Source organism: Mytilus trossulus, unplaced genomic scaffold (assembly GCF_036588685.1).
Source record: "Mytilus trossulus isolate FHL-02 unplaced genomic scaffold, PNRI_Mtr1.1.1.hap1 h1tg000070l__unscaffolded, whole genome shotgun sequence".
NCBI lineage: Eukaryota > Metazoa > Mollusca > Bivalvia > Mytilida > Mytilidae > Mytilus > Mytilus trossulus.
This window is the reverse complement of record NW_026963294.1, coordinates 5770253-5784861: the sequence shown is the minus strand read 5'-3', so window position 1 is coordinate 5784861 and position 14609 is coordinate 5770253. Positions and strand designations below refer to the sequence as shown.

Genomic DNA, 14609 nt, shown 5'->3' with positions numbered 1-14609 from the left:
GCCATTCAACCAAGATGGCCGCCACGGCTAAAAATAGAACATAGGGGTAAAATGCAGTTTTTTGCTTATAACTATGAAACCAAAGCATCTAGAGCAAATCTGACAAGAAGTTATATTGTTAATTAAGTCAATATCTATCTGCCCTGAATTTTTCAGATGAATTGGACACCTGGTTGTTGGGTTGCTGCCCTCCAATTGGTAATTTTTAAAGAAATTTTGCCGTTTTTGGTTATCTTGAATACTATTATAGATAGCGATAAACTGTAAACAGCAATAATGTTCAGCAAAGTAAGATCTACAAATAAGTCAACATGACCTAAATGGTCAATTGACCCCTTAAGGAGTTATTGCCCTTTATAGTCAATTTTTAACTATTTTCATTAATTTGGTAAATTTATGTAAATTTTTACCAAATATAGTTCTCTGTTACTAATGGGCAAAGTTCATGATAGATATAATTGTAAGAAGCAAAATCGTTCAGTAAAGTAAGAACTTCAAACACATCACCATCACCAAAATACAATTTTGTCATGAATCCATTTGTGTCCTTTGTTTAATATGCACATAGACCAAGGTGAGCGACACAGGCTCTTTAGAGCCTCTAGTTGATAAAAGGGACAAGACCTTAAAAATGATTTATTCACCTCTCATCATAAGAGATGAATATATCAGACAGGACAACTATGATATTCTAACAAGAGTGTATACGCTAGAAATGTCTCGCCTTCTTTACTAAAATATGATGTTGATAGTCCTAAGTATAAGGCTTGCAACTATCACATTAACTTAATATGATCCAAGACAATGAAGTCAAGGTCATACAAACAAAATGAGAAATACACCTTACAATCATTCAATACACTAAATATAGAAACAGCCTGAACCAAGAAAACTAAATATAGAAACAGCCTGAACCATGAAAACTAAATATTGACCAATGAACCATGAAAATGAGGTCAAGGTCAGATGAACCATATAAAAAAGAAGATATGGTATGATTGCCAATGAGACAACTATCCACAAAAGACCAAAATGACACAAACATTAACAACTATAGGTCACCGTACGGCCTTCAACAATGAGCAAAGCCCATACCACATAGTCAACTATAGAAGGCCCTGATAAGACAATGTAAAACAATTCAAACGAGAAAACTATAAGACGCCAATTAATAAATTATCTTAAAAGTTATAATTGTAAAATGTATGCAATCACGAAATTTATATGTTCATTTTTGATAAAAGGGACAAGACCTTAAAAATTCAGAAAAACATGCCAGGCAGACATGTACAGCTAACAATCCTTCCATAAAACAAATATATATTACTAATAATTATAAATTAAACATACAATAAAATGCTTCACTGAGTGCAGCCTGATACAACGGCAGAGGTTGAACCCTGAATAGTGGCAAATTTGTACACAATATTCAAGCTTGATTCTGTCTAAATTTGGATTGTGATCAAATTTTTGACATAGTATAGATTTCTGACACAAAATAAATGTCAAGATCTTACAAATCTATTGCACAATACTATTAAAGATCTTTCTTGAAAATTAAAAATTTTGAAAAAAAAAAATGTGAACCCCCCAAACTTTTTGAATCTCCCATTGGAGCAATTACCCCCTCACTCAATCCCAGCCTTTCCATTGTAGTACTATTTAAAAGAGATCTATATTCTTAAACATGAGTCATTGTCTGGAAACTAGAAAAATGCTATTTTTGCCCTTTTTTGGCTCCTTATTCCCTCATGAATACGGAAATGACTTCCAAACTCAATCCCAGCTTTTGATCCTTTTGTAATCTGGAACATTGTGGTACAATGTAAGAGATATCCATACACTTACACACGAGTTATTGTCCAGAAACTACAAAAATGCTAGTTTTTGGTCCTTATACCTAAACTGTTGGCACCATAATCCCTAAAATAAATCCAGGCCTTCTACTTGTGGTATTAAACATCGTGGTATAATTTCAGAGCAATTGAAATACTTAAACACAAGTTAATATCCTGAAAATAGAAAAATGCTTGTTTTGGGCCCCTAATTCCAAAACTATTGGGACCATCATCCCTTAAATTTATCCCAACCTTCCTTTGGTGGTATTGAACCTTCTTATAAAATTTCATAGATATCTATAAACTTAAACTAAAGTTATTGTCAGGACACCAAATGTGTCTTCAAACAACGCAGATGACAACATCATACCATTATATGATCCCAAAAATATTTTTGTGGTCGTATAAAAACTCAACACTGAGCAATGAACTGTGAAAATGAGGTCAACGTCAAGTAAAACCTGCGAGACTGACACGAACATGATCATCGTAAAACATTTCCATACAGTGAATAAACTAGACTTATTACTTATAGTATCTGAGATGTGGACTTGACCACCAAAACTTAACCTTGTTCACTGATTCATGAAATGAGGTTGAGGTCAAGTGAAAACTGTCCTACAGGCATGAGGACCTTGCAAGGTAAGCACATACCAAATATAGCCATCCTCTTACTCATAATAAGAGAGAAATTTTCATTACAATAAATCTTGACCTTTTTTCAAGTAGTCACTAAACCATGAAATACTCATTCAGTTGCATTATTTAACGCTTTCTGATTTTTTTTGTATTCTTCTGTGCAAATTTATTGTTTAATACACATAGTATAGGATAAATTTATTTGCAACTTTTACAAGGAAAGATTTAATACTTGACATTCTGTTCAAAGTTGAAGCCCTTTTTTATCTTTAGGGTTGTTGTCTCATCAAAATATACTCCTCAACACCTTTTATTCATCTAAAATCATGAGAATGTTGAAAATTTCCAACAGTGGTTGAGTGAGAAAGAGTTTTTTCGTTCCAAAAAAAATCTTTGTTTGAATGTTTTTTTTTGTGTGTGTTTAATACCACTTCAATCACACTTGGCAAATCATGGCTGCCAGTTTATATTACTTGAGAATGTAATTAAGGTGTTAAACCTTGGTTCAGAGAGATAACTCTTTAAATCAGTTATGTGTTTGTAAAAGACAAGTTTCATCAACGCATTTTAAGCATTTACCTGAAACAGATTGAAAATAATCTATGTAACATAGAAGCTTAGAATATATTTATGAAAATGGTTTATATTTTAGTGTAAATACAAGTTTTTACCTTTTATCCTTATTATTTTGTTTTACTAAAACTAAGTTACATATTAAATCTAACAATTTTAATATTTTATAAATAACTACGCATTTTTAAAAATTTACCTAAAACTAGGATATTTTTAATGCGGTGACCCTGCAAATAGGGTGGACTTCCGAAGAAGAAGAAGAAGAAACGTACTGATGATTTTAAGAGTTATTTCCCTTAACCTAGATCTACCTCCTTAAATTCAGAGAGAATCACAACCTTTGGCTGGAAAAGTTGTTATAACTTTAGATAAACAAATTACACCACCCATCCATCAGGTTCTTAAGGAATGATAATATCCTAGAACAGTGAACTATAATTAATGAGGGTGCCAATTTTTGTAGATTGAGAAAAAATGAGCTTTTGTGGATATTGATTACCTGGTTTTAACTATGGGCTTTGCTCATTGTTGAAGGCTGCACAGTGACCTATAGTTGTTAATGTTTGTGTCTTTTTGGTCTTTTGTGGATAGTTGTCTCATTTGCAATCATACCACATCTTCTTTTTTTATATTTGAACACTGTGCATATAATCCTGGCACTTTGTTGAACATTACAATTCCTGGTTTATCTGTACTCACAAATTCAACGAAAACTGATATCCCAAGAATATTAATGAATCCACATTTACAATTTTTCACTGATTTTGTAGGTATAAGTTAAAATGATTAACGTTACAAGTTTTACATAGGCTTATTTTCAGACTTTGGCAAAACCACAAAATCAAGCATCCACGAAAATATGTTTTTTTGCCTCAATCCATTAAAAAAAAAATGAATTCACAGTAATCTCTACTTCAGACATATATAAAGCATGGAAAATAAAGATAACAAAGACAAACTCAAGGATAGTCAAAGCTTTTTATTATGAATATTTCTCTAACATAAGACCATCCCAGATGTATCACACAAAATAAGGACATTTAAATAGGTGTTGCGACAGGCCTGCCAAAACACACATTATACGATGACATAAATGATCACAATTGGTAAAATGGACTTCATTTAATAACATTTCTCCATCGAAAAGAAAATAGATAAGAACATTACAAATTGTCTATTGCACAAATTTTCAAATTTATCAAATATTTTTTAAATTAGGAAATAATAAAGAAGACCATTGACAAGCTATTTACAAGAAAGTGCCTAGGGCAAAAGTTCTTCTAATAAAATACATTAGATTAAATAAGTTAATTCCTTTAAAAGGATATCATTTTTAATAAATATTGATTAACGAAACTCTAGCAATGAATCTTAGTGCTTACTCGTACCAGCTACAGTGTCATATAAATAAATAAATAGAAGTTTGCAATAAATATTCAATGCTAGAAAAAGATTCTAAAGTCGTAATAAATTGTCTTTATCCCCAATTCTGTCTTTAATAGCCGTTCCAAGGAATCTATGGGAAATGAATATATCTGAAATAAAGAAAAAACACTGGTTGAAGAATACATGAATGTCTAAAATGTTTAATATTTTAAATCTTATCTTGACATACAAAGGGGAATAACTCTAAGTATTTTGTAAATCATTGGTGAATTTTACCATTCAACCAATTAATATTTAATTTTAAAATTGTAGACTGTAATGGTGTCAATGAATATTATTTCATTATTCTAATTAATTGCTTTTCTGAATTCTTTTCCTTGTCAATTGTGTTAGGCTTTTCTTTAAACTGTGCAAGAGCCAGTTTTCAAATAACATTTAAGATAGATCTACGATACTGTGCATGCTCTGTATAATTGATTGTAAATTGTTTTTTTTTATGTAAAGAAGAATCACCTTAAAAAAAGAGAAAAAAAAAGTCTTCAAGAATTTGAAGACTAAACAAATCAGGAAACAATTGGAAGATACAAAAGACACATATTTCAACCACATTTTTTTTTTAATAAAATAATGAAAATTTAAAACCTCTCACCTTTGACCCTAGGCTGAGGTCATGGACATAACAATTATTTCTACTCCTCTTCTTCTCCTCCTTCCTCCCCATCCTCAGCACCTGACGTGCCACCTTTCCCGTGTCGGATGATTTCTGGTGGGGGTTTGGGTTTTGAGAATTCTTCAAACAGTTGCATTCTGTCCCCATAACTTCTATTATCTGTATGTCTTTCATATTTACTACAGATCTGTATTTTTGGCTGTGAAATAAAATTATGCATTAAATATTTATTAAGAGGTTATTCATCAACCAAATCAATAGTTACAACATTTTAATATGACATCTATAAGAGCTGAAAATGTTTTATATGAAATTTATTTTGGTGCATTCTATAGAAATTATAAGTAGTAATGGTTACTGTAAATTCAGAAATTGTTGAGAGAAATTTTTAATGCATTACAATTTTCTTCTAGCATTTGTGCTATGCGGAGACCAAAGTGCTAACAAAGAGGCCTCGCAGTAAAGATTACTGCATAATTGATTATATCTGTGAAATAGTGTACAGGAAGAAAATAATTCAATAGCAGTAAACTTATGAAGATTTTGATAATGTAAAGAATTTTCTTTTATAAGAAAGTTCACATACACTTATTTTATATTGAAACAATTCAAGAATATAAAACAATTCTTTTTTTAATTTGAGTTTTTATATTACTTTTAACTTTACTTACTGGAGCATTTATAAATTTATCTGCAAGTCTGTCAAATCTACAAAATAATAAATAAACTTTAAGTTTAATGCATAATGTATGATAAAACCTCTGGAATAAGTCAGCAAAATACATCATATAATTAATTTCCCCACTTTTCAATTTTTGGAATGAAGACGGCCACTTTCTATTAACAAACAATAAATATATGTTTTGTTATCCTATCATTGCAGAAAGAAACTTGATTAATGGCAGATAATAGCAGCATTCTTTATACATGTATTTCTATCTGCAGAATTGGTAGATACTTTGCATAATGTGCGATAATTTTTTTTGAGTTTTATTAATGGTTTGTTTCTTTTTCCCTTAGAGGTGTAATATCAAAATTAGCAAAATGCACCATATAATTATTTCCCTCATGTTTCAATAACCGGTAATGAAATGAATAAGGCTGTTTTCTGAACAAAAAAGTGGTTGTTGTTTGTTTATGTGTTACATAATTGTTCTTTTTTTTTATATAAATAAGGCTGTCAGTTTTCTTGTTGGAATTGTTTTACATTGTCATATCAGGGCCTTTTATGGCTGACTATGCGGTAATGGCTTTGCTCATTGTTGAAGGCCGTACAGTGACCTGACTGTGACCTATAGGTGTTAATGTCTGTGTCATTTGTTCTCTTGTGGACAGTTGTCTCATTGGCAATCATACCACATCTTCTTTTTTATAAACATTCTGAGATTGTTTTGTAGTTCTATTATTTGTTACATGCCAGATTATAAGCAGGGGAATCTATATCTGCAAAAAATAGTAATGAAAAGGATGGTGATCCTTCAGTTTCTGTAATAAAGCACAAATCTTGTCACCGTTTAAAATGTTTTAAATCTTAGTAAAAACTTACGATTCATCTATCTTAACTCCCATAGTACTTCTATTTCCTCTGAAAAGCAAACACATGAAACCATGAAGAAAAGAACTTTAACAATCTAAATCATATATTTGTTACACGCCCAGTCTACATTAGGATAGAAATCCCTTAAAAAAAGAGTTCTCAATTCTCTTCAATTTCTATTACTTTGACATATGTATTTATAGTTCACATCATAGTGAAAATGTGTAGTAAGTTTTATGTTGACTTGACCACAAATTAACTTTTACCTAAATCAGGATGGGCAGACATAAGAATGGAAAAATGAACTGACAGAAAAAAAAATATATGCTTGAAGTCTCTTATCCTACATTGAACTTTTGATATTGTCCCTATGGAAGTTGCAAAAAAAATATATTTTGCAGCAAGAGTTATTTCCCCTTTGCTACTTACCTTCCTTTGTTCATTGATCTAGCTCTCTCAGTTAATTCTATCATCTGAAAAAAAATATTGTTATATAAAATAGCCTATTCTTCAGATTTAAGGTTGAAGTAGTAACATTATTTTACTGTCAACATTTTTTTTTATTTTTTTTTAAAGTTCTTCATATACTTCATCTATAGAAGAAATTATATACATGTCACTTATTTGCTGAACTGTAATGACTGTTGATGTAAATGAGTCTTGTAAAAAATATACAGCCACATCCACTCTGTATAATTATCAAATGTATATCTTTTTGTATCAATCTGCTGAGTTAAGCCTTCAACAACTGATTTTTTTACAGTCAGTCCTCATGTTGTACAATTACCCCACTATCCTAGGTTGGGGAGTGTTGAGATCCCGTTAACATGTTTAACCCACATTCTGTATGTTTGTGCCTGTCCGAAGTCAGAGCCTGTTATTCAGTGATTGATGTTTGTTGCTGTGTAACATTTTTATTTTTTGTTCATATTTTTATGTCAATTAGGCTGTTTGAAATGTTTAACATTTACGATTTCAGGGACTTTCATAGCTGACTATGCGACATGGGCTTTGCTCATTGTTGAAGACCATAGTGACTTATAGCTGTAAATTTATTTTATTTGGTCTCTTTTGAAGAGTTTTCTTATTGGCAATCATACCACATCTTCCTACTATAGGGAAAAAAATTGAAAAATAAAATGGTTTTCTACAAAAGTTACCCACTAAAAATAATAAATCCCCAGTAAAAGGTATCCACCAATATTCATTCTCAGTGACTGTCTGAGGTAAACCAGACCCTTGCAGTCTACACAATTTTTTTTTCAAACTACTAGTTTAAAGACCAATATTCAGACATTATCATTATGAGTCTAAACTAAGGTTTAAAAAGAATCTGCTACTGTGGATTCATTTATTTCATGGGTATCAATTATTCATGGATTGAGGAAAACTTATATTTTTGTTGATATTTGATTTCCTGGTTTTTGCCAATGTCAGTGTACAAGGCTTTTAAATTTGTGAAACAGTTTTATTTGTGCTCCACCTGTTTGACGAATAAAAATCACTCCACAGTAGTCTGAATAAAACTTGACTAGTCTAGGTCATCGGACTAACAATGCAAACTGCCCTTGTCAAGTAAATGACACAAAATTAAAATATACCTCTGCACAGACTTCTGTAAATCAACAATTTAGAACATAAAGCACTGAGACTCCAGAAGACTGTACTTATAACTTACATCATATTGTTGACGTTTGAATTTATCTTCTAAGTCGTATTGTTCACCCATTAATTTGTGAAGTTTTTCATGAAGGTCTTTAGCTTTTTGAATCAAGCCATCAGATTTGAGTCCATCAAGTTTTAATTCCTGAATTCTTTGAGCTAAAATGGCCCGTTTTTCTTCTTCTAACTGTTCCTTAGATTTCTGTAAGTCTTCAGCCTTCTGTTCAGCCTGCAAACAAACATAAGTTCTCAATGATAAAAAAAACTGTAAAATATTGTGACCTGATACCAGTCTGACTGATAAAAAACAGGAAAATATTGTGACCTGATACCAGTCTGACTGATAAAAAACAGGAAAATATTGTGACCTGATACCAGTCTGACTGATAAAAAACAGGAAAATATTGTGACCTGATACCAGTATGACTGATAAAAAACAGTAAAAAACTCATGACTGGGAACCAGTCTAACTGGTAAGAAAATGTTCCTCACTTCAAAATGCAAAATTAACAAAATTCAAACTGCTTAAAATGAAATAAACATTATAGAATATTTTAAAGATGTACCTGCAAAATAGGATTATTAACATATGTGTTACATATTCATGATGTAGGTAATTGACAGATTTGTATGAGAAGTATATTGATGTTCAGACTTGGTAGAAGAATATAAAGTATATTTCAGAAAAACAACAAACTTTATTGGGTAAGGCCAGATAAAATTAGTTCTTGAATTTTCATTTACACCTCCCCTTCCAATAAGGCCATGTCACATGGCATGTAGCAAAATTTTGTGAACAATTAAACAATATTAGTGTACATCTTGGATCATAAATTTTTACTTTGCTATAAGACCATGTTAACAGAATAAGTTTAGTTTTTCCATTTATTGTAATTTAAACATGTAAAAGAAACACTTGATCAGAACAAAAAGCATAGAACAAGAGGCTATTTCAAAAATGAATGTGTAGTCCTGCTAATTCAGAAAGCTCAAAAGATTTTTTTCAAAGGGTTCTTTAGAAAAAGTTCTAAAAGTTTCATGGACTATTTTAATTGAAAATATTGAAATTTCCTTAATTTTAAATTTCAAATTTTGATGAGACTAAAAATATTAAATACATTTTGTACAATGATAATGTAAATCATAAAAAAATACATTCATTGCACCAAATTGAGTTTCACTAGAAATGAAATATTATCCCATGGAAAGACTTTGTTGCTATTTCATAATTCAGAAATTACAAATATATTTGAACAATTTATTTCTCTTGTCGCCATCAGAAGTGACATAAATGTTGTCAATAAGAAAATACATGAAAAAGAGAAAGCCACTTAACCTAAAATCATCATTTTTGAAATAACCCTGACTAGCCTTTTTTACTTCTACTGTAAAGTCAATATTCAAATTTTAGAAAATTGTTTCACAAATGCAAGAAAACTTCATATAGAAAGCTCTGGTTAATAATTTATTCTTTACAATTCTAATTTAAGGGACACATTTTACTCTTCCTTTTAAGATTACTATTCAACTGCAAGTACTTTCCTCACATTACACCTCATTTGTTTATTCTACTGACATGGTGAAAGATAATTTAAGAAATATCCACTTGAAAATACTCTTTAGAGTAGTGTGTGGTTGTCAGATTTGTCTACCATATTGGGTAGAGTATGGCAGGAAATTATCAGATTAAATTTACAAAGAAAAAGGCCAATTTTGAAACAGAAATGTAATTAATTTTAGACTTTATCAGACGATCATACTTATTATTATTTTGACTTTTTTTGAAAAGACTGAAAAGGTTTGATGGATTCCACATTTTTTTGAAAACTATTTGTATAAGGGGAGCTAGCTCAGATAATTTACTTTATAAAACATAAGAAAAATATGGTGACCCAATTTTTGATTTCTTAAACCATGTTAACCATTTTAGAAGTGTAATTAAATGAGATGTGGTAAAAATGAAAATGAGACAACTCTAAATTCAATTAAAAGACCTATTTCATTTCAACTCATTGCTTAAAATATAAATCATAGATCATTTTTCATATTCCCTTCAAAAAGATTTTTCCTTGTAAATATTTAAAAAAAAACCACCTAAAGCTTGTTAACTAACAAGATAAGTAGATGCATCAACTGAAGCTAATCTTGTATGAATTATTGAAGCTCTTTATACTACACTATTTTTAAAAACCCATTTGTTGATTTAATGATTGTTTTTTGTTTAAAACCTCCACACAAAAAGGTCATATTGTAGCCATGTGTTGGTTGTCAGCCAATCAAAATGATTGAATCAGTTTGAAACATCTATGCAATGAAATTGCTTATCAAAGGCAATTGTATGATTGGTTTTTGCTTAATGCCATCTCAGCACAAAAAGGCTTTTTTTTTTGCTGCCATGTGATTGTTGTCAGCCAATCAAAAATGATTGAATCTGTTTGAAACATCTATGCAATGAAATTACCTATTAATGAAGGTAGTTGCATGATGAAAGAAGACGAAATAAAATAATGTGACTTTACTTTTAAGAGTGCAGAAAGAGCAAAAGACAAGAATAAAACTAGGATCAAATTTCCCAAAGCACAGCTGTTGGCATGTATGGAAGAATATGATTGGTTGGGAAATAGCCAATGAAAACTGATAGCAAATACCAAGGGTTGAAGATTCATGGCACACAGGAGTGCATTTATTTCAGACAGAAGTGCGTATTTGACTTGGATAAAACCTAGGTGCATTTGTAGTGCATTTTTTTACCTAAGATATTTGGATGAAATAAGTTTATATCATTTCAATTTGTTCAGATATTTGTAAACTGGAATTTCTGCAATATTCATTTCAATACTTTTGTAGAGCTCAAAAGCTACAATTGAGCTATGGTTGCTATTTTTTTTCTAATTTAATCAAAGTATTAATATTTCAAAAGTAATTTTGTTGACTAATAGATGACCATTTTAATGGCAAAATTTGGTTCCATTTTGTTTAATTCCAATTTACAATCATTTGATATGAAATATCTTTAAAACTGTAAACTGCAGACTGAAAAATATCAGATGAAAATAAATAAATTTTGTCATATTATTCTTATCATTAAAATTTTTTCTTGAAATAATTCATTTTTAGTCACAGGTTTCTATAAACTGATATATATACAATGATGTTTTTGCTAGACTAAGATGTTTTTAGAGACTAACTCTATAGAGCATCTTAATATTAATTTATACAATAGCATGAAATGTAAACAATCATATGAAAAAGCCAAAAAATTACAATTTATTTATTTTAACCTTATTAAGGCCATGCAAAAATCATTTCATTTCTTATGCTTTTTGTAATGGTTGCTATATTTCTTTTAAAAACCAATGTATATTGAAAAAAAAAATCAAGACATATATGTCTATTGCTTGTCAGCAACTGTGAGTTATACTTTCTTGTGCGTTTGAATTGATAGGCAATTTTTTTGTTTGAAAGATGACAATAATTCTAAAAATAAAACTTGTCTATAAATTTACAATAGAAAACAATAGGCATGAGAAATGAAATTTTTCTTGAACAGCCTGATGCAAAAAAAATTAATGAATGAACTTCTGTTTTTTCTGTGAGGATTAAAAACTTGCAAACAATGGGAATAGGGCAACTGGAATTTCAAAATTTGCAAAGCGGAAACCATACCTTTTTTCTTCTCTGAAAATCAATAGATAATGAACATGTGTTTATTTACAGAACAAGGTACAAACACTAATCTACAATAACAATGTGCTATGACTTGAAATAATAATTTAAATAATTGATGGTCTATAAAGCTACATAAATATACATGCATCAATATGTGTAGACATGATGTTTTGTCAAGAACATGTACATGTAGGTTTGATGCATTAGAACCCTGTGAAATTTTATGTTCTGTTAGAGCTCAGTCTTCATGCTTAAAACTTGAATCAACAAGACCAAAATTCAATTTTATCAAATTTTGAATTGGGTTCTGTTGGCTTGTAAAGAAAAATTTCACAAGCCAGACGCCAGTTTTACAAGCCTTGGCTGTCAGACTTGTGGTTAAGCGTGAAGACAGAGTTTTCATTACTTTTCATTTGTTGTCTTTTAAAGATACTTAAGCATGTCTTAATTTAATTTTGTAATAATTTCCCATCATGCATCTCAATATTATCCCACAATTTATCTATGTTATTAATTCCCATCATACATCTGCACCATTGAGCTATCCCAAGATTTACATGTTTGTCCAATAATGCAATTCATTTTTATCCCACAATTCATCTGTATGCAATAGTTTCCGATCATACATCTGTACCCCAATCTCAAAATTTATCAGTATGTTAGAATTTCCCAGCATGCCTCTTATATTTATCCCATAATTCATCTGTATGTAATAATTTCCCATCATGCATTTTTACCCTATCCCACAACTCATCTGTTTGTAATTGTTTCCCATTATACATCTGTACCCAATCCCTCAGTTCATTTTTATGTTACAATTTCCCATCATGCCTTTCATTATTCTCCAACAATTCATCTGTATGTAATAATTTCCCATCATACATCTGCACCCTATCCCACAATTCATCTGTTTTTAATAATTTCCCATCATGCAACTCATTACTATCCCACAATGCATCTTTCTTTAATAATATCCAATCATACCTCTTCTTCTCCACCATCAGCTTTCTTTGTGATAACAAAATTTGGCCTTCTACATAATTTCAATCTGTCTTCTTGTTCTTTCCTTCTTCTTTCTCGCTCTTCTTTTCTTTTCTGTTCTTCTTCCAACTTCCTTGCTTGTCTTTCTCTCTAAAATGGAAAATATAATAAAGAGTGGACTCAAACAATAATACCAAAAATGTTTCAAAATATTTTGCCTTGTAGTTTTTCTCAAACTAATTTAACAGAAAAATATCAATGAAAATTGATAATTTCAAAGACACTGCATTTTGACCCAAAGGGCAGGGCCTTGAAATATTTGTCAAACTGATATTAATGCAATTTTAATTATATATTTTAAATATCAATCATCTTTCACAACTGTTTCTTGTCAAACTAACTATAATTTCCACAGCATTATCAGAAAAGCAGCAACATAAAAATCACATTGTTTAGTTAAGGAGGCTCGAGGGTACAAAAAATTTCAGACATTATAAACAAATGTTTTACACTTTCAATTGTTACTTTATGGAATAGTACAAAAATCAAACCCCAAATATTGATTTGTTTTGGCCCTAGATTACTTTCAAAATGTTTACATCATTGAAAAAGCTAACCAGATGCTCCGCAGGGCGTAGCTTTATACGACCGCAGAGGTTGAACCCTGAACGGTTGGGGCAAGTATGGACACAACATTCAAGCTGGATTCCGCTCTAAATTTGGATTGTGATTAAATAGTTGACACAGCATAGGTTTCTGACACAGAATGAATGTATTCAAATGAACTTAAAATTTTTGTTTTCTCTTAGAGCAATTCACTATGCTGTTGAATATTAATCCTCTCAAAAAAATGTTTAAAGAAATTTTCTTTTTATTTATGAAATTTCAAATGAGAAAAATTTAACCCAATTTTTTATTCACATCCCCCTTTCCCTTATTCCAAAACTAATTTCAATTAAAATATTCTAATGGAGTTTGCAACAATTACTACTCATTTAAATACATGATGTAAAAAAACTGCTTGTTATCACTGAATGGTAAAGATTATTTAAATTTATCAGTTGGTAGTAAAAAGTGAATATACATTGTATATTGTATATAACAAAGATTTAAGTTGATTCTGGACAAAGAAAGATAACTCCAATTAAAAAAAATTCTTGCAGATATTTCTTGCTTACTATACTGGACAAAGAAAGATAACTCTTAATTAAAAAAAAAATTTGCTATTTCACAATATTGTGAAATTAGATATTTCTTGCCATTGCACAATACTGTGCAATTGAAAAGACTTGCTATTGCACAATACTTAATATAATAATTTTAGATCCTGATTTGGAACAACTTGAAAACTGGGCCCATAATTAAAAATCTAAGTACATGTTTAGATTCAGCATATCAAAGAGGCCCAATAATTTATTTTTTGTTAAAATCAAACTTAGTTTAATTTTGGACCCTTTGCACTTTAATTTAGACCAATTTTAAAACTGGACCAAAAATTAAGAATCTACATACACAGTTAGATTTGGCATATCAAAGAACCCCAATTATTCAATTTTTGATGAAATCAAACAATGTTTAATTTTGGACCCCGATTTGGGCCAACTTGAAAACTGGGCCAATAATCAAAAATCTAAGTACATTTTTAGATTCAGCA

General features: G+C 30.2%; 1 protein-coding gene across 16 annotated transcripts in view; it reads right to left on the bottom strand.

The window, feature by feature from the left end:
- Window positions 1-4009: 4009 nt before the first annotated feature.
- The window catches only part of LOC134699486 (troponin T, skeletal muscle-like), a 39220-nt gene continuing 28620 nt past the window's right edge, over window positions 4010-14609 (bottom strand). For 15 of the 16 annotated variants that reach the window (XM_063561085.1, XM_063561079.1, XM_063561090.1 and 12 more), the window contains 8 exons: window positions 12959-13105; window positions 11972-11983; window positions 8322-8534; window positions 7073-7116; window positions 6653-6691; window positions 5778-5814; window positions 5086-5305; window positions 4010-4585 (listed from right to left, as the gene is read on the bottom strand). In XM_063561085.1, coding sequence (XP_063417155.1) covers window positions 5126-5305; window positions 5778-5814; window positions 6653-6691; window positions 7073-7116; window positions 8322-8534; window positions 11972-11983; window positions 12959-13105 — 672 coding nt within the window. In that variant the 3' untranslated portion in view covers window positions 4010-4585; window positions 5086-5125. The remainder of the gene's footprint in view (window positions 4586-5085; window positions 5306-5777; window positions 5815-6652; window positions 6692-7072; window positions 7117-8321; window positions 8535-11971; window positions 11984-12958; window positions 13106-14609) is intronic. The other variant, XM_063561080.1, reaches the window with a different exon arrangement.